The sequence below is a fragment of the Protopterus annectens genome, chromosome 1.part1 (genome assembly GCF_019279795.1).
Source record: "Protopterus annectens isolate FY-2018-M chromosome 1.part1, PAN1.0, whole genome shotgun sequence".
Classification (NCBI taxonomy): domain Eukaryota; kingdom Metazoa; phylum Chordata; order Ceratodontiformes; family Protopteridae; genus Protopterus; species Protopterus annectens.
In genome coordinates, this window is record NC_056726.1 from 1,338,765,592 (window position 1) to 1,338,793,450 (window position 27,859).

Below are 27,859 nucleotides of genomic sequence, written 5' to 3' on the forward strand. Positions count from 1 at the left end.
TCCTTGACCTTATTCTTCGTTTTGTGGATATCCTCTTTCACTAATACCAGAGTGATTCCATTCTTCTCTTGGAGGTCACTGTAAAAAGCATTGAAACAAAATGCTTGTGGAAAGGCATCTGGGCCAGCTGGCATTGAGGCTTCATTTTGGGAGGGTATGGCAGGATTCGGTGACGTGGAATTATCTGAAGGGGCTTCTGCAGAGGCCTCTGCAAGGTAGGATGAGAAATGAACAGACATCTCACTTGCCTAGGGCCCATCAGCTTAGGGAAATGTCCAGGATTACCTGGGCTTTGTGTTTCCCATCCCCCCCCTTCTCAGGGTTTTTCACCACCGGTAACTTCTTTCCATGGGGGATGTCTGGAAACACTGGATGTTGTGACATTGATGCCATGGCAGTCTGGGAGCAATGCCTCCAGCTTCTTATGTAGACAAAAAGGTGTTCTTATATAGGTAACTGTGGGGCATTGGTGACCTTGCTCTTCGGATCTTCAAGACTTTATCCATGGTGGACAAATCCTACTGTCCAACCACGGAAGAGCATTATTTCCACAAGCAACAGCATAAAAAAATACAGAGAAACAGTCCCCAACAGGGTGCTTACCGGCACACGCAAGTCATGTGATCTGAACTGATGGGATTTTTAATGCGTTTCATGTGAACATGAACTACAGCAGAAAAGAGCTGAAGATGGACATCATCTTTGTTCATGAGCATGCCACCATCTGTCAAGCCAATAGGGGGAAGGGTGTACAGCTCTCATATGTGGGCCAGATATTGGGCCTTCTGTAGCAGAAATCCAGGGTGTAAAAATGACAACAGTGATCATATTCAAAATCTGCTGTTATGATGAGTTCCTAATGCAAATGCACTTCACTTGTTACCACATGAACATATTCATAAATAAACAGAGATGGCTGTTTGCTGTGATAGGAGATACAGCATTGTCTTTGAACTAAATAATGATTATAACATTTTTCTATATTGATTGTTCTAACCTTGCTGATCTTTTTTCATTAATGGAATGTTTCTGTCTTTTACCAAGTCAGTGCTACAGGTTTCATAAGTATTGTATGTTGACTTGACTGGCTGAATTGAATCCTGAACCATTAGTTGTCATTGATATTATCTTTTTTCAGCAGTGAGATTTGGGGGGGTTTAGCAAATTGGAGACTTCAGTTAAGTACAGTTTCTTCTGTTTCAGTTGGATGGGGAGCAGATCACAGTACTGGAGGATTTGGAGAAGAACAAGGAATTAAATCTCAGCTTATGAACCTTGTTAAATCTGTGCGAACAGTTATGAGAGGTAAATTTGTGATTAAAAAATGGATGTCTTGCTTTTATCACTGTAATAGTTTTCAAATTATTGTGAAACTTTTTTCATTAAATTGCTACCTTTTGATTTCTTTCTGCTTTGAGAGTTCCCTCTGGTTCCATCCGTTTTCATGACTGCTTATCCTGGTGATGGTTGCAGGGGTGCAGAGACTACTCTTTCTCCCCACCAGTAGTCTGTCATCATGTATATTCCCCAGCAATCTTTTAGGTCTTCCTAGTACAACTCGTGAGAAGCACTCTGGAGATCAGGAGAATATTTTCAGTTATTAAAGTACCTCACCTTATTCCTGTCAGCACAGGGCAGTTGCTGCTTTACTCCAAGATCCTCTAGGGATTGCTGAGCTTGTGTCTCTCCCTGACAAAATGAAGCAGCTGCGCTGCAAAGAAACTTCATTCCTGCCACTTTTCCATGGTTTTATAGTAAAGCAAGAGCTGAGTCACTACCCAAAGCTCATAATAATAATAGTTGTGCAGTGGGACATAGATTCATAATGAGAGCTGTGTCTCTTGCTTTGCTTTACTTCCACAGTCCAATACAGCATATGCAGTACTGCTGTAACCCCTCCTATGTGCTGCTTAGCATCCTATTCCCCTCTTCCTTAAGTTGTCAGCAATATGCCAAGGTACTTAAACTTCTTCTCCTGAGGTAGTTGCTCACATTCCACTTGCAGAGGTCAGTCCATTTGTTTCTAGAGCTGTCTTTCACCCCAGGGGCTCCATTCACACTTACCAGTGAATTGATTCAGTATGTGCTGAAGAGCAGTCATTTCAAGCTCAGTGGGCATCCTCATCATAATCCATCATCATTTAATAAAGATGAAGCCCTTGCATCCCCAAACTGGATGTTTATCCAGACCTTGACCGCACGTTGATATTCTTACCATGAAAGTAATGCCTGGGAGAGCAGCCAGTTTTAGCCTTACACTGACCTTGAATGTGTTTTACAGATAAAACTCTTCAGTTCTCAAAAACTGAGACTAGATGGTATACTGCAGTGTTGTGGAACCACTTGTAGCACTTCACACAAAGCATTTCAGGCTACATATTTATATACCTTGTCCAAGTCCACAAAAATATGGAGTTCTTTGACCTTTTTCAGTATTTGCACAAGGAGAGAGACTTGCTCCACTCCTCTTTGACCAACATACTATCTGTGCTAAAGAAAGGATGGTGAAAACAACAATTCAGGAGGGGTATAAGTTATTCTCCAAGTATATGTGAAGGCTGAGGAATGGGAAGTACAGTCCTGGTATGATACCAGAAGGTGAGAAAAAGAAATTTAAGGAAACTGGGAAATGAGCAGATTTGTTTTAATCCATTTAAATGAAAGGAGTCCTAGGCAGTAGCACAGATTTTAGATGATGACTATGGTGGGGGGGGGGGGGGGGGGTTGTGTGCGTCAGGTAATTTAGGCATCAGTTGTGGTGAGAATTATCCTCTGGATAGGACACTGCATGCACAATCAGGGTTAGCCACTTGGTGGTTTAAAATTGCCTCTAAATGACTTGGTCATTTTTATTAATGTTGCCAAAAGGGACATGGGTATTTGCCGGTGGTAAGTAGTTTGAGGAACTGGCCTCCTCTGATCTATGCCAGGGACCGATATTAACAGCAAGGGGGGGTCTCTGTGCTCCTCTTGGCCAGTGTGTGCATCCCCATAAAGCCCTGAGTCAGTAAGCTACAGCCCATACAGTGTCCAATTGCCCAAACTGGGTTAGCTAGCTCTGTTGTGTAAAGACTGACACAAACATTTTAATCAACCTGTCAAAAATGTATTGAGGATTGTTGCACTGAATATAGTTTCACTAATTGAGATGCAACTTGGAAATAGAAGACATAATGGAAGGGAAGAGACTGGATGTTCTGTTTATCCAAGAAACAAGGTAGAAGAGCAGTGCAGTAAAGTATCTTGTCCTGGGATCCAGAGTCTGCTGTTCATAGGGTAGACTGGGTAGAGATTCTGGGAGAGTTGTGGTGAGAGACTCTTCTTAAGACAGTGAGAGATGTCATCAGAATCAGACACTTAGCAATCAGATTCCACTGAAAAAACAGAGCAGTCTTCATCACCTCAACTCCTGCAACACAACAGGGCTTCCAATGGTGAGACAAGTGGGTATTCAGGCAGCATTTACGGGATCTTGATAACGTGGAACAAAGTGACTTAAGTTCATTGACATTAATTATTGGGTGTCTGAATACTCCTATTGGGGCAGACAGAACAGAATATGAGAATTGTCTATGTCCAAGTGATTGGACCATCAAAAATAATAAAGCCATTCTTAACTTCTGTATAGCAAACTGAAGTCCTTAGATGTTCATTAAAGGGCCTTAGACCTGTTGTGGTACGACTCTTCCTAAGACTATGCAAGGGGCCTTAGTGGATGGTTTTGATTCCTACTGCCATGAGCCTGATTCAGTATCCATCCCTTAGGAGACCAGATAGATTCTGCAGGGTCCAACACCCAACTCCTGTTTGTACAGAAACCCAGTGGCAACCAGACACCTTTTCTATGAAGGCTACAGAGGAGATCAGTTCATTCCTGGGATGAACAACTTACTGAATGATCAGGAAAGTAGACTATTAGATATGGCATAAAACATGCACCTCCTCCTCACTGATCTTTTGGGCTTTAAGTTGCCATGTCGACATATTAAAATTCCAGCATATTATAAAACGGATCTTGGACAGCTGCAATTCAGAAAAGGAAGATTTATAGGGGATCACAACTTCACTATTTCAGACTGCCAACCATTTGGGAAACAGTGCATTTGATTCCATATCCAGAGCTAAGACATGCATTGCTATGGACACAGTCCCTTGTAGATGATTTCTGTGCAAAACATCTGAATTTCCCAATTTGATAAATACCTCCTCTTTGGTCCCCATGTTCATGAAGTGCTGAGTATACTGAAGGCAAAGGTGAAGTACATGTTTCACTCTTCCCAAATACAGTAGAAATTTTCCTGATAAACGAGGACTCTGTTGTGGGAGACGAGGGAAGGGCAGGCAACCAAAAGATAACAGGTGGTTCCAAAAGAAAAAAAATGGCAGGAGGATAGGACTTAGGGTGACTGAATATCTGATGGTCTTCTTAGCCCTCCACCCCCTAAGGACATGGTTTTAAATTGAATAATTGAAAGATTAATTAATCAGTGGAATTGGCAGGGTTTAGTATAAAAGGTTCCACTAAAATGTGTACTAGTTGTCTTGAGAAAGCCTGGGAGTGCCTGGGTGAAAGCGCTTGATGCATTGGATGTACTGCACGTTTGTTTTTATCGTTACCAGTGGTGTTCTTAAATAAAATATTTTCAGCACTTGGTTTTCAGCTTTGTGGACTGGACTTTCGTTTACCACAGTGGTATTTTGTGAAGTTCATTTTATTTGTGTTGCATGGTACATGATGTTATTGTAAAAAAGTTATTGCCTGTTTTCTGACCGGGGTACTAAGAAGAGGATTCTCAAGAAAACCTAACCAAGCTTTTAGTCAAGCAAGCAGCTTCAGCCCACCTAAAAATTTAATTTAGGAGGGTCTCAGAACGTTAGTCCCTAATGCATAATGAGCCTTTCCTGGCCTTCCAAAAGACAGGGTAACCTTGAGTGCTAGTCCCTTCTTGCCTGAGTGACTATCAAACGGGTTCCTTAACCAGATAGTCCAACTTCCATTCTTCTTTCTTTACCCTCAAAACAAGGGATGGAGTGGTGGGGAATCTGCAAAGACAACTCTGAGATTATCTGGACAGAAAAAAAGGAGTGCATAAAGACTGACCATCTCACTGTGGCCTTTGGAAAGGGCAAAAAAAGAACTCTTTTTTTTTTTTTTTTCCAAGTGGATTTTTAGCTGCATTATATAATATTTTTCTCCCTATCACAAGTACCATGGGAAACCCTTCACATGGGAGGTGAAGTCTCACTCCACCAGTGGCACAGCCACTACTGTAACCTTCCTTAAAGGAGTTTCAACCCAAGATATTCTTGAAGCAGCAGCATGGTGTTTCACACATTTTCCAGGTACTACAATCACATAAATAGGGCTAGAACAAGTTTTTTATCAGCAGTTCTAAAGGGCATATGACTGCAGCAGTTAACACCACTGTGCTAAGTTCTTTGTACATCCATTTACCATGATCATGTATGTTTTAGTGTAGTCACCAGTATGGTCAGTTTTCCCTTCCTCCATCCCCACTTGACACTAATACAGAAACTTGACCAGGGTGGACCCTCCCCTTTTCCTCCATGTCCTCATCCAGACCCACTTCCCTCTCTTCCTTATGTTCAGAGGGGATAGGAGAGCTCTCTGTATCTTATAGGTTCATAGGTGTTTACTAGGCTAACAACCGCAAGGTCCTTTCTAAGCCTAGCCATGCATCCCAAATCTCTGACAAGTTCTGATACCCTTTAAGTGTAAGCAGGGGCCCAGGAGATGAACAATTCACAGGTTACCTCTGTCCATTAGAGACATAAGTGCCAAACCAGGGATGAATTTCTGGTTTCCTATCTAATTGTCCAAGTTGCGCTTGAATTGGGTTAGGGGGGAACTCTGCTTCACATGGATTGGGAGCCTGTTCTGTGGACTGTGTAGTCTCTGGGGTACATACCTGTCACTCCAACAGGTCCTATTTATATCACAGACAAAGTTTAAATCTTTAGCGCAAGTAATTCTGGTGCTGTTTGTTTTATGGATATGCAGGAGATCCATCAGAGTGGGGTCTGACAATGCCCTGTGTGCCAGGCATAGATCTCCCCTCCAAAGCCTGTAGGAGACAGAGAATACAGGGTTAGAGCCTTGAGGCGGTCTGTATAGGACATATTACTTATGCCCTGTATTATTTTAGTGAGAAACCTCTGTTTGTTGGATATGCCTGGTTAGGTACATACAAAAGGGGACACTGTTCTGTATGATAGGTCTGTTGAATGCTGAATACAGTGGAACAATGACTTCCTTGGACTTGGATGCCATACCTTTGTTTATAAGTTGCTCAACATAGAATGATTTCCTCACCACTGTAGATGGTGATGATAAAAGGCTAGATTACTATCTATGTGTGTTCCTAAGTCTCTTGACTACTGGGTCAACTCTAAGGGGTGTGTTGTCAATGATAGTTACCAGGGATGGATGACTTCCCAAAGGATACTATTATGCATTTCTTGTCATTTAGTTTTAGTCCATGGCTCTGACACAAGTTTATATGTGTCAGCCCCTCCTGGAAAACATTTGTGTCTGTGTGAGATTCAATGACCGCTCCTAATTTGCAATCATCTGGAAATTTAGTCAGCTAGAGACCACTGACATTGTCCTTGACTTCTGAGAAGTAAATGCCAAAAAAGGAGCGGTCCAAGGACTGATCCCTGAGGGACTCCACTTGTGACTGGCCTCTCTGTCGAGGTGGACTCCCCAATTCTAACTTCATGGGTCCTGTTTGTGAGACAGTTGGCAATCCACCAGGTGATATAGGGGTTTGTATCTAACCTCTTGCGTTTGTCAATAATATCTGAGTGGGGTAGTGTGTCAAATGCCTTGGCCAGGTCAAGGTAGGCAGTGTGAATGATTTTGCTCTCATCCATTGCTTTGGTGACCTTCTCGAAGAAGTCCACCAGGTTGAGTAGGCATGATCTGCCCTTGACAAAACCAAACTGGGTTGGGTCCAGTGTCTGGAGGTTTACTATATTGCTGTTGCTCATTTCTATGATAATTCTTTCCATGGCTTTACATGGAAGACTAGTGAGACTTATGAGTGTGTAGTTTTCAGGGTTTGTAGATGGCCCACCTTTGTGCAGAGGGATGATTGTTGCCTTTCTCCATTCATGAGGCAGGAAGCCTGTTTGGAGGCAACACTTAAATAGTAATTCCAGAGGCCCTGATAGGTCATGTTTTATGCTATTTAGAAGGCATCCTGGGATATTGTCTGGGCCCACTGATGGCAGTGTTCTTGAACTTGGAGAGAGCATTAAGGACCTGTTCCATAGTGATAGTAGAGGGAGTTGTATTTGATGATATTTCCTGAGGGAAGATTGAGGGGGAGAGAGGGGTAAAGCTGGAGCTGAATTTATAAGCCAGGAGGGTTGTTCTGTCTTCTGGCTCAGTATAGGTGGCTCCATTTATAATGAGCTCTTCACACAATTTTGTATAGCCTTTGAGGTTGCAGACATAGCTAACGAATGGTTTGTAGTTGTCCTTAGCCGGGGAGGCCAAACTTACCTCAAATTTGGCTTTGGTAGACTTGATTTGTCTTTGGAGTTTGTTTGAGAGTGCTTTTATCCTGATGGGTGCTGAACCTCCTAATTTTTGCCATGATTTTCTTCCTCCTGTTGTACAGCCAATTGATTTTGTGGTTCCACTAGGGTGGCTTGTTTTTTGAGTTAGTTCTGTACTTGTTCCTATTGGGTACAGCTGCTTCTATGTAGCTATATTAACATGATTGTACAGGGTTTCTGTGAATAGTTCTGTATAGGCAGAAGTGTCCTTAGGGTTTTTGGACACTCGAATTTTACCAGGTTCTCCCTTAATAGCAGTAGGTTTGCCTTAGTATAGTTCCTGAATATTCCAGGTTTAGCTGGGGGTCCAGGTTTTACTTTTACTTCAAAGGAGACCATTTTGTGGTCTGACCTTACCAGGGAAGGCATTACAGTAGGGGGGTTGCAGCAGTCACCCATATTAGTGAGGACCAGATCCAGTATGGTTGCACCCCTGCCTGGTGTATTGACTATTTGGTCCAGGGAGTTTGTGTTTACAAAGTCCAGGAATCTCTGTGCATGTACATTTGGTGTCCTATAGGATTCCCAGTTAATAGTGGGATAATTAAAGTCACCCATAAGTATGGTATTAGGTGGCATGGTTGGTGTTTTCTAATAAGTTTAAATACATGATATGGGTTTCCTGGGTCATAGAGGGGGACCTATAGCTTGCAAGGAAGTGGTATTAGATTTTACCTATGATGATTTGAACATGGATCAGCTCAAGTGCATTGTCCTGTTTGATCAGCCTTGAAGTATATTTATTTTTGATGTAAATAGAGGCACCTCCACCTTTAGTCCCTGCCTGTGAATAGCTGTCGTAAATGTTCATAGGTTCATAGATTAGCTAACTGCCCTTGCAAGCCATTTTAAGCCTAGCCAATTCTTTGTGAGACTTAAACCCTGCACCTTGTGCTTGTAAGGCAAACACCTTAACCATTAGGCCACCCTCTCAACCCGAGGTGTGGCCTAATGTGGAAGGCATTGTAACCTTGCACTGTTGGTGTGCTCTCTGTGGCTTTAAACCATGTCTCAGTGGCTGCACAGACTTCTGCATTCTCTAGGATAAAGAGAGCTTCTAGGGAGTGAATTTTGTTTAGAGTCCTAGCATTGAGTAGTAATACTTTTAGATTTTATTGGTTTTGATTTGCAGTGTCGGAAGTACTTTGCTTGGTATTGCCTTAAAAAGGCACTATGGGGGATGACAATGTTTTGGCTAATATTCAAAAGCCTGGAGGGGAGAGATACAGACCATCCCTGACAAAGCAGTGTGATCTGTTGGCCATGTCCTTCCATGCTAACAAATATTGCACCCTCTTAGAATGACACCAGAAACTAAGCAAATTATTAAAGTGAATCAGCTTTTGTGTATATTGTGGCATCATCTTTGGAGAAGGTAAAATGCTGCTCAATGCTAGGCTCATACCAGCCTGAGACATATATTCCAAGAGCTCCTTGATGTCTCTCTTCATATAGACTAGGGAGGTACGTATCAGGTCATTTACTCCCACATATACTGTGAGTTATATTGGTAATTGTGCTCCAGTGACCTGAGTGCATGTGTGATGTGACTGAACCTAGCCCCTGATAAGTAACTGACCGTAACTTTCTCCTTACTCAGCCTGGTGAGAGGGACATCAGTGTGTCTCACAATGTAGTCTCCAAAGACTAGAATGTTGGATTGTTTGGTGACTTGCCTTATGGGCTTCGAGGTAGAGGCTCCATGAGATGTAGCTCTATGTGTTGATGTGGGTATTTTGAAAGAGTGCATTTGGGGCTGCTGAGGGCATTTGTTATGTGTACTTCGTCTAGGAGGTCTTTGGTTTAGGAAGGTTACATGCAAGTGCCTCAGCATATGTGGGTCTATATGTCCACTTTGAATTTTACATGATGGGTGCAGCATGTGTACTACTGACAACCTTATTGATATTAGAAGAACTTTTATGTGAGAGCTTTGCCTCCAGTGACATTGTGTAAATACACCTCTCACATACCATATTAGTTTGTTTGAGAATTCTGTTTGTTCTGACATAGACATCCCTCTCAGGCCATCTCTCTTAACCTTAATCTAAGGCATGCTTAGTGATGGGGGAGGATGAAGGCAAGAAAGAACAGAAGATGGCCGATTGTATGCTTGCTTTTATACAAGGATAAGGAGGCGACCAGACTGAAAGTAACTTTGTAGGAGGAAAGGCTCAGCTGTGAAACCCTGGCTGTGTTTAAGACTGTCTGCAGCAGAGATGCCTCATTTATGTCAAAGGCAAGATGTTCATTGTGTTTCACTGTTGCAGTCCTAACAAATGGGTTATCCGGCTCCCGATAGCCCTCGATCGGCCAGAATACCAAAGGTAAGCAAAAATTACGTTGGCTGACGTCTATTTGTAAAGGACGTCATGGCGTCCGATACAAAAAGAGGCAGCCGACTTCACTTCCTCAGACTTCCTTGCTGCGGCACCCATAGCAGAAGCTTTTCATGCACAAGTGGCGGTCGGCAGATTACCTTGGTTGTTTTCCGACTACAAGAGTTGGTCTACTACAGCTATCAGCCCTAGGGCCTATACAAGCCTAGCCATAACAATTCCATGGCTATTTCTTCCCACACTATTTACTTCCCTAGACCCCCGTCTAGCAGGGTGACTGACGTGATCCCCGGGGTGAATTTCCTTTCTCCCATCCAATCGTCAAGGTTCCTTTTGAAGAGGACCAAAGAGGCACTCTGCTTGACATGTATGGGCAATCTATTCCAGAGTCTGGGGAGTCTCTGGGTCAGGAACCTATCCCTCCTGCATGTTTTGTTTATTGTGATGACAAGGTTTAGCTCCCTGGAGCGTGTGGCTCTTGAGAGGTTGGGATTTCTTCAAGTGTAGCATGTCCAACAGCTCTGATTTTGACATGGCCTTGTATGTTAAGCAAAGATCGCCTCTGAGTAGACGATATGCGACAGAGTATAGCTGGAGTTTTTTAAGGCAGTCAGCGTAGGGCATCTGCTTTATGCCTGTGATTCTTTTATTGAGGTATTTCTGTGGCCTTTCCAGTTGTTGCAGATGTCTTGAGAGGTACATACCAAACGAGGCATTGTATTCTATAATGGGTCTAATGAGGGATGAGTACAGTGGGACAATGACCTCCTTTTTTCTGGATGAAAAGCCCTTGGTGATGAGGTGTGCCACATAGAATGATTTCCTGACTGTTGTGGCGATGTGGTTATCGAAGGTGTTGGGGATCCTCTTTTCTTGCCTTAACGAATGTCAGAAAAGGTTAATAATTGCCTTATCTGTGGAAAGCAGATTTCCCATAGAGATTTTCATTCATATTGCATGATCTGTTGAGGCCTTGACCACGACGTTCCCAATTGTGATCTCATTGCCTCCTATAATCTGCGTACTATTCATCATCGGGCTAAGATTTTGGCTAGGCATTTTGGAGTTTGGCCTAAGTTTGTTGGTATGTCGTCCGCCGGTCTTCAGGCTTCGGATATTCCGAGGAAGCATTAAGGACAAGGACCGTGACAGGCCTCAGAAAACTAAGTCCTCGGATGAGGTTAAGTTAGTTGTCAGTCAAGCAGGAGTCAATGAGACGTTTTTGCAGTCACTACAGTCCGCAGGCCTTTTAAGTCTGAGTCCCTTGGGCCTTCGGCCTCCATTTTGTCTTCTGACCTGTCTCTGGTCGCCTCTTCTGCTGGAGCTGGAACCACTAAGCTGATTCTGGGGTCCGAGGCCTCTGTTTTGCGCTCTGACAGCGAGCTTCTTCCTGCTGCTCCTTTGGTGGTTGCCAAGCCTCCAGAGTCCTTCAGGCTTGCAGGTAAACCTTCCATTCGTAAGCCTGTGAAAAGGCAGGCTCCAGTTCCTTCTAGTTCTCCTCAATCCTAGATGGTTAAAATGGCTAATGATTTGTTAACTCTTATTAGGGGTTTTCAGACTCATCCTCCTAAAAGGAGTAGGGATGTTTCTCCTGAGGTTTTGTCCTATTCAGGATCTGATTCTTCCAGCATTTTTGCTGATGAAGAGGAATTTTCTCAGGCTTTTTCTCTGTTTGAGGATTCAGATGCAGAGTAGTCCATCCCTTCGGCCTCTCCTCAAGAGGATTTCTCTTTTGGTGACACTTTAAATACCCTCGGGGAACATTTTAAATGGAAAAGCCAGGATTATCCCCAATCTAAGAAACGGATTAGGCAGTTTCTGGATTTACCTCCGCATAAGCCTCTTGGTATTCCCCGTGTTGGAAGTTGTGGATGATGTTTTTCTGGAAAATTCCTTGTCTCCAAATTCGGTTCCCCCTGCTCCCAGGAAACCTAACAGGTACTACAGAGTCCCTGATTCTCATCTGTTTCTTTTAAGGAACCCATTGGCGGATCCAGAGGTTATTTCTCATGGCCCTAAAGGAGTTAAGGCCACTGTTACCAGGAATACTGTTCCTTCAGACAGGAAACCTGGATAGGTGGGGCAAGAAAGTTTATACCTCTGCCACCCTAGCTATTAGGGCTACCAATTGTCTTTTTCATATGCTGAAGTACCAACAGCTCACCTTGGAGGCTATTAAGTCTAAGATAGCAAGTGTACCTCTTTTGGCAGAAAGTAAGGACATGCAAGATTTGTTGAATTCAGCCACTCTGGTCAATAAGCATTCTTTGCATTGTGGTTTTGACATCCTTGAGGCCTCCAGTAGGGCTACGGCTACTGGATCTGTTATTAGAAGGCACGTTTGGCTCAGAGAACAGCCTCCTCCAGAACCTGGCAAGGCTAAGCTTTTGGATGTACCTTTGCATAAAGGCAATCTTTTTGACAGCAAAGCTGAGGAGGTGCTTAAGAAGATGGAGGATAAGGTCAAGTCCATACAAACTGTTAAGGACTTTCTGCAAGTTCAACCCCCTCGCTTTAGCAGGAATTACCCTTACAAGAGTTGGACCTTTCCTGATACCAGCAGACAGAACCATTCCAGGACTAGAGGTTACAAATCTTCTTCTAGGGGGCAAGCAGCTACCCCTCAAAGGTCTAGGCGATGGCAGGCGTCCACTTCTAAGGCGGGAAGCTCCAAGCCTGCATCTCAATCAAAACACTCTCAATTACTTTTTTCGACTTCTGCCTGTTCTTGCTTGCCTGGAGAGTCCTTTAGGTGGGAAGGTTGGTCCTTTTTCAGATGTCTGGGCCTCTATCACAAACGACAAATGGGTGCTCAGAACAGTGTCCCTGGGGCACAAGTTTTCTTTCCGCACCTTTCCAGCTCCCAAGGAATTCCCAGACGTTCCTCCAAACCAAAGGGCAGAAGTAGAAAAACAAATTGTGTCTTTGTTTGTTATGTTTTATCTGGGAGCAATAGAATCAGTTCCTGCTCAGCAGGTAGACCAGGGCTTTTATTCCAGGCTTTTCCTAATTCCAAAAAAAGAAGGCACCTGGCATCCTATCCTAGTTCTTTCCATTCTGAACTCTTTTCTAGTAATTCCAAAGTTCAAAATGCTCACTCTGCATCAATTGCTACCAATGTTAGAAAAGGATTCCTGGCTGGTAACCTTGGATCTCAAAGTGGCTTATCTGCACAACCCTATCGGGGAAAGTTGCAGGCAGCATCTTAATTTCAGAGTGGGCATGCAACATTATCAATTCTCTGTGCTGCCCTTTGGCTTATCTACTGCTCCCAGAGTCTTCACAAAGTGCCTGGCCCCAGTCATTGCTTTTTGCAGGCAGAAGAAAATTCAGATTCACCCATACTTGGGCGACTGTCTGATTCAAGCAAGCTCTCAGGAACAGCTACTAAAGGATCTGGAATTCATAAAGACTCTTCTCTCTTCCCTGGGTTACACTCTCAGCGAGGAAAAATCAAAAATGGTGCCATCCAAAGAGATAACATTCCTGGGAGCGAGTCTGAACACAGCCGCCCAGATGATACATCTCACCTAGGAGAAGCAGACAACTCTTTGTTTACTTCAAGGACTTGGCAAGCCTGTCCCAGCTCCCTGCAAGGAAATAGCTGCAAGCACTGGGATTCATGGCATCTTGTATTCTCATGATTCCATATGCAAGACTGCTTATGAGGAAATTTGCAATGGTACCTCAAGAACATTTGGTGTCAACACACACAGGACCTGGATATGATGATCCCTCTGCTTCCATCTCTGCAGATGGAGTTTCTTTGGTGGGCAACAGCCTGTCTACAAAACAAGGGCATGCCCTTTCGGACACCTCCTGCCACTCAAGTTCTGACTACAGACCATCAGACTATGCCTGGGGAGCACATCTGGATGGCAGATGCATACAGGGATGGTGGAAAGCCCAGCAGATGCATCTGCACATTAATCTAAAAGAGTTGCTTGCAGTTCAGCAGGCCTTATTAGCTTTCAAGCATCTTCTCTCTCCAGGGACCCTACTTGTCAGAACAGACAACACCACAGTCATGTGGTACATCAACAAGCAGGGAGGGACTCACTCTTACCCCCTGTGCAGGCAAAGCATGAATCTTTGGTCCATGGCAGCATCCCTGGACCTGCATCTCCTAGCTCAGTTCCTTCCAGGAAGGCTCAGTGTTTTGGCAGACCTTTTGAGCAGGCGAACCCTGGATCCTCACAAGGGTGACAGCTGAACAAAGCAGATGTTCTTCGTGTTTCACTGTTGCAGTCATTACATTTGGGGTAATCTGCTGGCAGGGTTGTCCTCAGTCAGCCTGACTTCCAAAGTCTTGGGTCCTGCATCGGTTGCTGTCTCCTCTTCCATGTCATTAGGGGTATAAAACAAGCAGCCAACGCCATTTTCTTTAGTCTTTCTTGCCGCGTGGTGCCCGAAGCAGAAGCATTTCGTAAGTGCCGGTCGGCCGACTCCTGAAATATTCAAGTTTGAGTTTCAGAACCGAAGTCTTCACTAAAGCTAAGTACCCCATTGGGGAAACTTTTTTCTTGCTCCATACCGATGTCAGAAAAAGTTAATAATTGTATTACTTGTGGGAAGCAAATACCTCATAAGGATTTCCATTTGTACTGTATTCCTTGCCTAGGCCCTGATCACAACGTGCCTGGCTGTCGGTTTTGTGCTAGATTTAACCAATGCACTATTAAGCGTCTGTATATTTTTGCCTCAAAGTATTTTGGAAATGGATTTAACTACCCAGAAATGTCATCTGATAGCAATCCGACTACCGGAGTACATAAAAAATGCAAAGAAAAGGACAGACAGACAGACAGTCGAGGTCCAAAACCGATGAAGCTTCTCCTAAGCCAGTCACCGGTTCGCCGGTACTCGGTGAGGCACTTTCGCAGCCCCTGATACCCGCTACTTTTGAGTCACAGGCCCCCACCAAGACCCATGTGGAGTCCAGCACACCGCGAGATACTAAGTATTGGACCCACGGATGGGTCCGGAGCCGCTGAGCAGGCACCGGCTTCTGAGGGTGTATTCAGGCCTCCACATTTTTATATCAAACCAACGACAGCTACAAAACCAAAGACAAAAGCAACTTCTAAAACTAAAAAATTGATGCATGAGCCACGTGCACAGGCCACTATGCCTAAAAAACAGATGATCAAAATGGCTGAAGACCTTATTACCTTGATCAGGGGTTCCCATCCCCCTCCTGATAAGAGGCCTAGGCAAGACACTGATTATGAATCTTCAGCTCAGGTTTCTATTTCTTCTGATTCCTCTTCTGATCAGGAATTATCTATACCTCCCTATAAGGATTCTGATGCAGAGGAGTCTATACCATCTGCATCACCTCCTGAGGATTATTCATTTGGAGAAACCTTGCATACTTTGAGGGAGCATTTTCACTGGGAGAGTCAAGATTTCTCAGAATCAAAAAAGAGGCTCAGGGATTTCCTTCTTCTCCCTCAGCACAGGCCTTTAGCCATACCCCCTGTTTTAGACATTGTGGATGATGTGTTTTTGGAGTCAAGCTTGACCCCTGACTCCTTACCTCCGTCTCCCAGCAAGCCTAACAGATATTACAGGCTCCCTGACTCACACAAATTTTTATTTAGAAACCCTGCTGCTGATCCTGAAACTATTTCACAGGGTCCAAAGGGAGTTAAGGCCTCGACAGCAAAAAATCATACCTCCTCTGATAGAGATTCAAGGGCACTGGATAGATGGGGAAAAAAGGTTTATACATCCGCAACCTTGGCAGTTAGGGACTTAAACTGCCAGTTTCATATGCTCAAGTATCAACAACATGTTACGGGATTGCTGAATGTGCAGAAAATAAAGAATTGCAGGAATTATTGCATGCATCTGAACAGGTTGGAAAGCATACTTTGCAATGTGGTTTTGATTCCTTAGAGGCCTCCTGCAGGGCCACAGTTACTGGATCTGTGATTAGGAGGCATGCCTGGCTAAAAGAGCAAAATTTGCCTGATCATGTTAAAGCTAAATTACTGGATGCACCTTTACAGCATGATACTCTGATTGGTATTAAGGCAGAAGAGGTTTTAAAGAAAATGGAAGACAAAGCTAAGTCTATGCAAACTGTAAAAGACTTCTTACAAGTGCAGCCACCAAGATTCCGTAGACACCGGCCTACAAAAAATTGGTCCTTTCCTGTGTCAGAGCTCAAAGGGGCAAATCCAGATGCCCTAAGGGTTCCAGATACTAGGCACAAGATTCTTGCAGGTCAAAGCAATGGGGAGCTTCTACCTCCAAATCTGGAGGAGATGAAGTGCAAACCTACAGAAAACAAGTCCCGATGACTTCCCTCTGCCTTCACCAAGCACTTACCTTTTGGCAGCACCACTTACCTTTTGGCAGCACCCTTAGGGGGAAAATTAGCACTTTTTGCTCAAAATTGGCAGTTAATAACCCAGGACAAGTGGGTGCTAAACATAGTATCACAGGGATACAGATTCCATTTCCATACTCTGTCAATGGCAAACGGTTGGCCGGATCTGCCAAAAAATCAATGGGCAGAGGCACAGAAACAGGTTATGTCCCTCATGGATATGGGGGCCATTCAGCCAGTACCAGAACAGGAAAAAGGACAAGGTTTTTACTCGACTGTTCTTGGTACCCAGAAAGGACAAGGCCTGGTGGCCAATACTGGATTTATTGATTTTGAATACATACCTGGACATTCCAAAATTCAAAATGCTGACTTTGCAGCAGCTTCTGCCCATGCTGGGCAAGAATGCTTGGCGGGAGACATTAGACCTAAAAGAGGCATACCTGCATGTCGCAATAAGGAAATTGTGCAGAAGATACCTCAAATTCAAGGCTGGCTTAATGCATTACCAATTCTCTGTACTGCCCTTTGGCTTATCTACTGCACCCAGGGTCTTTACAAAGTGCCTGGCACCAGTAATTGCTTTTTGCAGACAAAGACGTATACAAATACATCCTTACTTGGACGACTGTCTCATTCAAGCAGAGAACAAGGACATTCTTCTTCAACACCTGGCGTTTGTGAAAAGTCTTCTAACATGCCTAGGGTACACAATAAGCAAAAAGAAATCACAACTGGTACCCTCTCAAAAGATAACAATGTTCATCGTGTTACCCTGCTGCAGTCATCACACTTGGGTTATCTTGTCATCAGGCGGTCCCGCAGTCGGCCTGAATTCCAAAGTCTTGGTCCGGCATCTGTTGCTGTCGCTTCTTCCCTGACGTCAGTGCGCCAGGGGTATATATGATGCATCCGACGCCATTTTCTTCAATCTTTCTTGCCGCGCGGTGCCTGAAGCAGAAGCAGTTCGCAAGTGCCGGTCGGCCGACTCATGAGATTTTTGAAGTCGAATTTCAGATCCGAAGTCTTCAATAAAGCTAAGTACCCCGTTGGGGAAACTTTTCTTGCCTCAGACCGATGTCAGAAAAAGTTAACAATTGTATTTCTTGTGGGAAGCAAATACCTCATAAGGATTTTCATTCTTATTGTATACCTTGCCTAGGCCCAGACCACGACGTCACTGGTTGTCGCTTTTGTGCTAGGTTCAATAAGTGTACTATAAAAAGATGCTTTGATTTCGCACGACACTACTTCAGTAGAAAATTTAACTATACTATGCCGTCAGAGCAACCGACTACCGGCGTGCACAAAAAACGCAAGGAATAAGGACAGGCAGCCTAGACCCAAGCCAGACTCTGAGGCCTCGGCTGGGCCGGTCTCCGGTTTTCAGTGAGGCTCCTACGTAGCACCTGGCTACCGCAGAATTGGAACCCGAGACCGCTTCGGAGCTTTTGGCGGAGAGTGCTAGGCCGACGCAGCCATTTTCTTTAGCCCCTACCAACGACATTGCAGAAAGAGATGTCGGTGCTGCAGAAACACCTTCAGTTTCTGAAGGTGTCTTCAGACTGACCACGCTCACTATAAAAATGTATCCTAAGCTCAAGACTCCTATTAAACCAAAAAAGACTGCACTTCAGTCTCCAGTTCAAGGCCCCATGCCTAAGAAATAGATGCTTAAAATGGCAGAAGATTTGATCTCTTTAATCAGGGGTTCCCAACCCCCCCCCCCCCCGACAAAAGGCCTAGACAAGAGGAAGATAAGATTATGCCTCCTCTGATCAAGTGTCTATTTCCTCAGGCTACTCTGAGGACCAAGATTACTCCTTTCCCCCTTATGAAGATTCTGATGCTGAGGATTCCATTCCCTCAGCTTCTCCCCCTGAAGACTATTCCTTTGGAGAAACTTTACACACTATGAGGGAACATTTTCACTGGGAAGGTCAGGACTACTCTGATTCAAAGAAAAGGCTCAGAGAATTTATTTTACTCCCCCAGCACAGACCTCTTGCTATCCCCCCTGTTTTAGACATTGTGGATGATGTTTACTTAGAATCTAGTTTAAATCCAGATTCTCTGCCTCCTGCTCCAGCCAAACCAGACAGATATTATAGAGTGCCTGACTCCCACAAATTCCTTTATAAAAGCCCTGTTGCTGACCCAGAGACTATCTCCCAGGGTCCAAAAGGGGCTAAGGTTTCTATGGCGAAAAATCCTGTACCCTCTGAAAGGGACTCCAGAGCACTAGACAGGTGGGGGAAAAAGGTTTACACCTCAGCCACTCTAGCTATGAGAGCACTAAATTGTCAATTTCACATGCTAAAATACCAGCAATTTCTAATGTCTCAAATAAGACAAAAAATGAGCACACTCCCTCAACAATCTGAATTGAAAGAAATGCAGGATCTGTTGCATGCAGCTGAACAGGTGGGCAAACATACTTTACAATGTGGATTTGATTCTTTGGAGGCTTCCTGTAGAGCAGCTGTTACTGGGTCTGTTATACGTAGGCATGCTTGGTTAAAGGAACAAACTCTGCCTGATCATGTTAAAGCAAAGCTTCTAGATGCACCCTTACAGCAGGATATCCTATTTGGAGTTAAAGCAGAAGAAGTCTTAAAGAAAATGGAGGATAAGGGAAAATCTATGCAGACGGTCAAAGATTTTCTACAGGTTCAGCCCCCTCACTTCAGCAGAAATTGGCCAACAAAAAAATTGGTCCTTTCTAGCTACTGACAGACCACAGAGGGGTAAATACAGATGCCCAAGAGGCAGAGGACAACCACAAACCCACTACAAACCTCGACAATGGGGCACTGCAACACAGAAGGGAGGAGAAGACAGGCCCCAAACAACTACTAGAAGGCAGACTCAATGACTTAAACCTCATATGGCCAAGCAAGACTCTCTTGGCAGCTCCCTTGGGAGGAAAATTAGCACTTTTTTCAGACAACTGGCACATCGTCACAAAGGACAAATGGGTCCTAGACATAATTTTACTAGGATACAGATTCCATTTCCACACCTTGAATTCCAAACCTGCCAAAAAATCAATGGGCAGAGGCACAAAAACAAATTACAGCTCTCATGGACATGAGAGCCATTCAACTGGTAACTACACGGGAGCAAGGCCAAGGATTTTACTCAAGACTCTTTCTAGACCCCAGAAAGGACAATGCCTGGAGACCAATTCTGGACCTTTCAATTCTAAACACCTTCTTACAAGTACTCAAATTCAAGATGCTAACACTACAGCAGCTTCTTCCCATGTTGGGCAAGAAAGCATGGCTAGTAACGTTGGACCTCAAGGAGGCATACCTGCATGTCCCTATCAGACAAAATTGCAGAAGATACCTCCGTTTCATTGCAGGTTCAACCCATTACCAATTCTCTGCACTGCCCTTTGGCTTATCCACTGCGCCCAGGGTTTTCACAAAATGCCTGGCACCAGTAATTGCATACTGCAGACAAAGAGGAATTCAAATATACCCATACCTGGACGACTGCCTCATCCAAGCAGAAAGCAAGGACATCCTCTTACAACATCTGACTTTTGTAAAACATCTAAGTTGCCTAGGGTACACAGTAAACGAAAAGAAATCAAAACTAGTACCCTCACAAAATATGACATTTCTGGGTGCCAGCTTGAATACAACGGCCCAGAAGGCTTATCTGACGCCAGACAAACAACTACAACTGACTCAGTATTTCAAAACAGTGGCAACAAAGACCCAACTCCCTGCAAGAAAAATTCTGCAGGCCTTGGGCTTCATGGCATCTTGCATACTACTAATACCATTTGCAAAGCTGCATATGAGGAAATTACAGTGGTACCTAAAAAGTGTATGGTCTCAACACAGCCACAGCTTGGACACAGTGATATCTCTCATTCCCTGCCTTCAACAAGAGTTTCTATGGTGGTCACAGGCATGTCACCTCAACAAGGGTCAGCCTTTCACCTTGCCCCCAGCCAGGCAAACTATGACAACAGATGCATCGGACTATGCCTGGGGGGCACACATGGCAGGACAGTGCGTTCAAGGCATATGGACTGCAGATCAAAGGAATCTGCACATCAATCAAAAAGAGATGCTAGCTGTACAGAATGCTCCGACAGCCTTCAAGACCTCTTACATCCAGGACAGCTTACAATAAGGACGGACAACACCACAGTAATGTGGTACATAAACAAACAAGGGGGTACACACTCCTACCCTCTATGCAGGCAAGCAATGACCTTGTGGAACACAGCACTGGCTTATCAAGTTCAGCTACAAGCTCAATTCCTGCCAGGAAAAAAGAACACATTGGCAGACGACCTCAGCAAAAACATCATGGATCCCCACGAGTGGAAACTGGATCCACAAGTATTTGCAATGATAACTCAAAAATGGGGCCACCCAGACATAGTTTTGGGGGCTGGCAAACATGTCTATCAGTTAACATAATTTTGTACAAGGACACTTCACCATCAAGCTTGGAAAGTGGACGCACTCTCATTCAGTTGGAAAAACCTGGCAGTATATGCCTTCCCTCCATTGCCCCTTCTCTCAAAGGTGCTTCTGAAAGTCAGAAAGGAGAGACCACGAATGATACTCATAGCCCCAGACTGGCCACGCCAGCACTGGTACCCACTATTAAGGAATATGGCCCAGGGCCCACCTTGGATTTTACCACAAATTGCCCATTTGCTCACACAGCAAGACAATCAGATTCTACACAGCCAGCTCAAAACCTTAAATTTGACTGCATGGCAAATCACCTAAGCATCCAGCCAGCTCCTCTTCCTCAAGCAGTTATGGATGTTATTCTGGAAGCTAGGAGGCCCAGCACCAGGAAGGCCTACTCGGACAAATGGAAAAGGTTTTGCACCTGGAACCAAGCTGAAGGCCAAAATACGCTTCAGCCTCACATGCCTCAGTTTCTACAGTATTTAACTGATATGTTGCACAAAGGACTTTCTTTTTCATCCATTAAAATCCACGCCTCAGCTATTTCAGCCCACTACAACACGGATCCACCCTTATTTTCACATCCACTTCTAAGGCAGTTCCTCAGAGGGGCAAGACAACATTAGGCCCCCCAGGAGAGCACCTACACCAACCTGGGACCTCAACTTGGTTCTGGAAAAACGTATGCTACCTCTCTTTGAACCAGCTTTCTCTGCTGTTCTAAAGTTTATATCATGGAAGACTGCCCTGCTGCTAGCAATAACTTCAGCCAGAAGAGTCTCAGAGCTTCAGGCACTAATGGCACTGGAACCTTTCCTCATTTTCCATCAAGACAGAGTTTCTCTACAAACTAATCCTTCCTTCATGCCTAAGGTGGTATCCAGTGTGGCTTTAAATCAAACCATTCACTTACCCACCTTCTTTCCAAATCCACAGAACAAAGGAGAAAGACTCCTGCATTCCTTGGACATTCACAGGCAACTTCGTTACTACTTGGATAAAACTAAGGTTTTCAGAAAATCTGACCAGCTCTTTGTATCCTATGCTGCAGCTTCACAAGGGAAGGCTATATCAAAACAGACCATTTCCAAATGGATAGGACATTGCATTCTTTTTTGCTATACCCATCGTGGAAAACCAGTTCCTGCTACCATAAGGCCCCACTCTACCAGGGCAGCAGCTACATCTATAGCCTTCCTCAGGGGGGAGCCAACCAAGGATATTTTGGAAGCTGCATCTTGGAGTTCAGTGCACACCTTCACCAAACACTACCATTTACCACTTTACTCTACGACTAGAGCTGGCTTTGCCACTGCAGTTCTGCAGGGACTCCTAGCCTCCTCTAACCGTCTTTGACTCCTCCTCCCATCCTTAGCTTTGTGATTCTACCCAAGTGTGATGACTGCAGCAGGGTAACACGATGAACATAGTACAGTTTTGTACCTACCATAAATGTAGATGTTAGAGTGTACACCCTGCTGCAGTCCAGGTTACCCTCCCTCCATCCCCTCTGACTAACTTAACTAAATCTTTACAATACCTTTCTGATGTATTTGCTTATAGCTGGAGGGATGTTGTGTTTGTGCTAAATTTATTAGATTGGTACTAATTACTGACCACCTTTTTGGGGGCACCTGACATCTGGGGCAAGAAAAACTGAAGAATATGGCGTTGGATGCATCATATATACCCCTGGCGCACTTAAGTCAGGGAAGAAGCGACAGCAACCGACGCCGGACCAAGACTTTGGAATTCAGGCCGACTGCGGGACCGCCTGACGACAAGATAACCCAAGTGTGATGACTGCAACAGGGTGTACACTCTAACATCTACATTTATGGTAGGTACAAAACTGTACTTTCCTGGGTGCAAGCTTGAATACAACTGCCCAGATGGCTTACCTCATGCCAGACAAACAAAGGCAACTGACTACTTACTTCAAACTGATGGCAACAAAAGCCCAGTTATCTGCAACATAAACTCTGCAGGCTTTGGGCTTCATGGCATCCTGCATCCTACTGATTCCATATGCAAGACTGCATATGAGGAAACTTCAGTGGTACCTAAAAAGTTTATGGAGTCAACATTGTCACAGTCTGGAAACAATGATTCCTCTATTCCCTGCCTACAACAGGAGTTTCTATGGTGGGCAAAGGCATGTCACCAAAACATGGGACGGGCCTTCATTCTACCCCCTGCCAGCCAAACCTTAACAGACGCATCAGATTATGTCTGGGAGGTCCACATGGCTGGAAGATGCTTTCAGGGCATATGGACCCCAAAACAAATGCATCTACATATCCACCAAAAAGAGATGCTAGCTGTTCAAAATGCCCTGACAGCCTTCAAGGACTTATTTCATCCAGGACAACTACTGATAAAGACGGACAACACCACGGTTATGTGGTATATAAACATGCAGGGGTGCACGCACTCATACCCCCTTTACAGATTAGCCATGGCACTGTGGGACACAGCTTTCTTACCAAATACATCTTCAAGCTCAATTCCTGCCAGGAAAACAAAATACTCTGGCAGACGATTTAAGCAGAAATTTTATGGACCCTCACAAGTGGAAATTAGATCCACAAGTCTTCAGCATGATAACAAAGAAATGGGGGAGCCCGGACATAGATCTATTTGCCTCACCTCAAAATTATCAATTGAAAAGATTCTGCACAAGGACTTATCACAGACAAGCATGGAAAGTGGACACCCTATCCTTCAGTTGGAAAAACCTATCAGTTTATGCCTTTCCTCCTCTGCCTTTTCTTCCCAAGGTCCTACTAAAAGTCAGACAAGAGAAACCAAGATGATACTAATTGCCCCGGACTGGCCCCGCCAATACTGGTACCCAATCCTAAGGAACTTGTCTCAATACCCAGCTTGGACCTTACCTCAAAGACCACAAGTACTGTCCCAGCAAAACAATCGGATCCTGCACAATCAACTCCAGACACTGAACCTGGCAGCATGGCTGATCATGTAGTTACACAAACAACACCTCTCAGTAAAGCTGTGATGGATGTCATTTTGGAAGCCAGAAGGCCTAGTACTAGAAAATCTTATGCTGATAAATGGAAGAGATTCTGTGCTTGGAATCAAGCACAAGGAACTGATACAGCAGAACCAAATATTCTACCAAATATTCCTCAGATATTACAATACTTGACTGAGATGCTTGACAAAAGATATCTTTCTCATCAATTAAAATCCATGTCTCTGCCATTTCAGCTCATTACAATAGATAGCCACCAATCTTTTTGTATCCTTTACTAAAGCATTAGAGTTTAATAATTAGAATTACCTTAGAGTTAAGGCCTCCTAGAAGACAATACCTGCATGGGACCTCAATTATGTGTTGGAAAAGCTCATCCTTCCTCCATTTGAACCAGATGCTACTGCTGATTATAAAGTTCTTGTAATGGAAAACAGCTCTGCTACTAGCAATTACTTCAGCAAGAAGAGTCTCGGAGCTACAGGCCCTCATGGCTCTGGAGCCTTTTTATCATATTGTACCCAGACAGGGTATCTCTGAGGACAAATCCTTCATTTATGCCTAAGGTGGTTTCCAGTGTGGTTCTTAACCAAGCTATTCATCTGCCAACCTTTTATCCAAATCCGCAGAACAAGGGGGAGAGAATTCTGCATTCCTTGGACGTACACAGACAGCTAAGATTCTACTTGAGTAGGACTAAAGCTCTAAGAAAAACTGAGCAATTACTAGTGACATATGCTGCAGGATCATAAGGAAAGGCTATTTCTAAGTGGATAAGCCATTGCATTCATTTCTGCTACTTACACCATGGCAAACCTGTGCCCAAGGGCATTAGGTCTCATTCCACTAGAGCTGCAGTTACTTCAGCAGCCTTTCTCAGAGGAGTACTAACCAAAGACATTCTAGGGGCTGCTACTTGGAGTTCTGTTCACACCTTTACAAAGCATTATCATTTGTCTCTCTACTCTAAGTCCAGGGCAGGCTTTGCCACTGCAGTTCTTCAGGGCCTTATAGCCACCCCTAATGCTGTTTAGCTCCAGCCTCCCATCCATAGCTTTGGGATTCTACCCAAATGTAATGACTGCAACAGTGAAACACAAAGAACATAGTACAGTTGTGTACACTGACCATAAATGTAGATGTTCAAGTGTATTCACTGTTGCAGTCCAGGTTACCTGCCCGCCATCCTCCTTTCATTCTGGAGTTTATCTTTCCTTCTCTATCTTCTACAACCTATGTGGTGTATTTGCTTGTAGATGAAGGTAAAGTTTGTATTGATGCATGTATATATAATTTGTTTATATATATATATATATATATATATATATATATATATATATATATATAATTTGCTACCTTTTTGGGGGCATCTGACATCTGGGGCAAGAAAAACTAAAGAAAATGGCGTTGGCTGCTTGTTTTATACCACTGATGACCTGACGTCATGGAAGAGGAGACAGCAACCGATGCAGGACCCAAGACTTTGGAATTCAGGCTGACTGAGGGCAACCTGCCAGCAGATTACCCCAAATGTAATGACTGCAACAGTGAATACACTCCTAACATCTACATTTATGGTAAGTGACACAACTGTACTTTTTTTTCACCTCCGGTGGATTTTTTTCTCCTCCCCAGACAATCATCTTCTACCTCTCTTTTGCACCAGACAGCATCACAGCAGAGCCTGGAGAGTAGATACTCTGTCCTTCCCTTGGACATTGCTATCAGTTTACACCTTCCCTCCTCTTCCTCTTCTACCCAGAGTGTTATTGAAGATCAGGGACGAACGACCAAGGACTATTCTCATAGCTCCGGGCTGGCCCAGACAGCATTGGTATCCACTGCTTTGCAGTCTCTCCCAGTGTCATCCTTGGCATCTTCCTCTGAAGCCACATCTTTTGGTTTAGAAAGAGGGAATCATTCTGCATCCTCATCTTCAGTCCCTCCATTTGGCAGCATGGCTCATTGTATGACTCCTTCCATTTCCCAGCAGGTGATTGATGTGCTGACGGAGGCCAGGAGGTTTAGCACTAGGAAGTCCTATGCTGGCAAATGGGAAAGGTTCTGTCTTTGGATGCAGGCTAGAGGGGAATCTTCTTCTCCGCCTACCCTTCCTCTGATCTTGAAATACCTGGCTGAATTGCTTCAGAGTGGTCTTTCTTTTTCCTCTATCAAGCTCCATGCTTCAGCCATTTCTGCTCATTGCTCTTTTGAACGACCAATTTTCTCTCATCCCATGATGAAAATGTTTCTCAGAGGTGCTTGCAACTTAAAACCTCCCAGAAGGGCACCTACTCCAGCCTGGGATCTTAATTTTGTTCTAGAGAAACTCACTCTTCCTCCTTTTGAGCCAGCTGCCTCTGCAGATTTAAAGTTTCTCTCTTGGAAGACTGGCTTCTTCTTGGCTGTAACTTTAGCAAGGAGGGTTTCGGAGCTGCAGGCTTTGATGGCTGTGGAGCTTTTATTATCTTCCATACATACAGGGTTTCTTTGAGAACCAATCCCTCCTTTATGCCCAAGGTGGTTTCTAGTTTGACTCTTAATCAGTCCATACACCTTCCTACTTTCTTTCCTAATCCTCAAAATAGAGGTGAAAGGATCCTACATTCTCTTGGTGTGCACAGACAGCACAAGTTTTACCTGGACAGGACTAAAGATCTTCGGAAATCAGCTCAGTTATTGGTTAGTTTTGCCCCTGGAGCTCAGGGCAAAGCTGTTTCTAAGCAAACCATTTCCAAGTGGATTGCACATTGCATCACCTTTTGTTATTCCTTTCATGGCAAGGTTTCTGCTCAAGGGGTTAGGACCCACTCAACTAGAACAGCTTCCACTTCTGCAGCTTTTTTAAGGGGTGTCCCTACTAAAGATATTTTGGAAGCTGCCACTTGGTCTTTTGTTCATACTTTCACAAAACATTATAATTTGCTTCTGTTTTCCAGAGCCAGGGTGGGGTTTGCCACTGCTGTGTTGCAGGGCATTATCTCCAACCCTTAATTCTGTTGGTTCCGCCTCCCTTTTCTCTGGGCTTTAGTAATCGATCCATTTGTTAGGACTGCAACAGTGAAACAAAAACATAGTACAGTTGTGTACACTTACCATAAATGTAGATGTTAGAGTGTATTCACTGTTGCAGTCCTGGTTTCCCTCCCTCCTCCTCCCTTTTTTGGTCCTCTCCTATTCTTTTTTCCTGAGGTACAGGCTGAATTGGATGTTATTTGCCAAAATTTCATTTGGTTTAGCCTTATTTCTGGGGGCTTCTGACTGTTATGGAAAGAAAGACTGGCAGCCAACGTCATTTTTGCTTATCTTTGTTATTCTGGCCGATTGAGGGCTACCAGGAGCCAGATAACCCATTTGTTAGGACTGCAATAGTGAATATACTCTAACATCTACATTTATGGTAAGTGTACACAACTGTACTGATTATATACTGGCAACATGAAAACTGGGTAAGTTTTTTATAAAGATTTCAAGAGGTATCAATGAAAAGCTTCTCAGTTTATCTTTTATAGATGATCAGCAAGAATTTGCAGGAAAATTGGCTGGGTGAGGTGATTTGGACTTGAAAGCCAAAGACAACCTTTCAGCAAAGTGCTGGTAGAGGGTGACGAGTTACAAAACCGAAGGACTGAGCACCCTCTTGCTTCAGTCTTAGAAGTCTGTCAAATTCTGTGGCAGTGTTCCATCTATTGTCTTTTCCCTTGTACAGTTGGTGTTTCAAGGAAAAAAGAACATCCTTATCCCAACACCGTCCATTCCCAAGTATCGGTGGACACCAGATGTTCATCACCCCCAAAGCATAACTGGTAGGACTCAAGACCGTAATGTGAATTATGCCCTTCAGAAAGGTATGTGGGATATACCAGCGCAAGTTTGTCATATAATGGAGATAAGTTGTAATGTGGAAAAAATGAAAGCCAGTAAATTGATGGCTGTGCTGTGAAGGAACTAGACTATAGTGAGTCAAAAATCACGACCCTTTTGTGTAAAGCTTTGGTGGTTCACAATTGGAGCATCATGTGCATTTTTTTTGTTAGAACAAGTTTAAAAATGGAGCAGGGGCTAAGAAGTGAAATACCAAGATGATATGAGAATTAAGTTTGTGCTGAGAAGATTGATCTGCTTGCTGTTTTGGTTGGGATCCCTTCAA

At 44.0% G+C, this 27,859-nt stretch overlaps 1 protein-coding gene across 1 annotated transcript in view; it reads left to right on the forward strand.

Moving 5' to 3' along the window:
* The window catches only part of IER3IP1 (immediate early response 3 interacting protein 1), a 94,426-nt gene that overhangs the window by 55,774 nt on the left and 10,793 nt on the right, over positions 1 to 27,859 (forward strand). Inside the window, exon 2 of the mRNA XM_044081856.1 lies at positions 1,204 to 1,305. Within this exon, the coding sequence (XP_043937791.1) occupies positions 1,204 to 1,305 (102 nt within the window). The remainder of the gene's footprint in view (positions 1 to 1,203; positions 1,306 to 27,859) is intronic.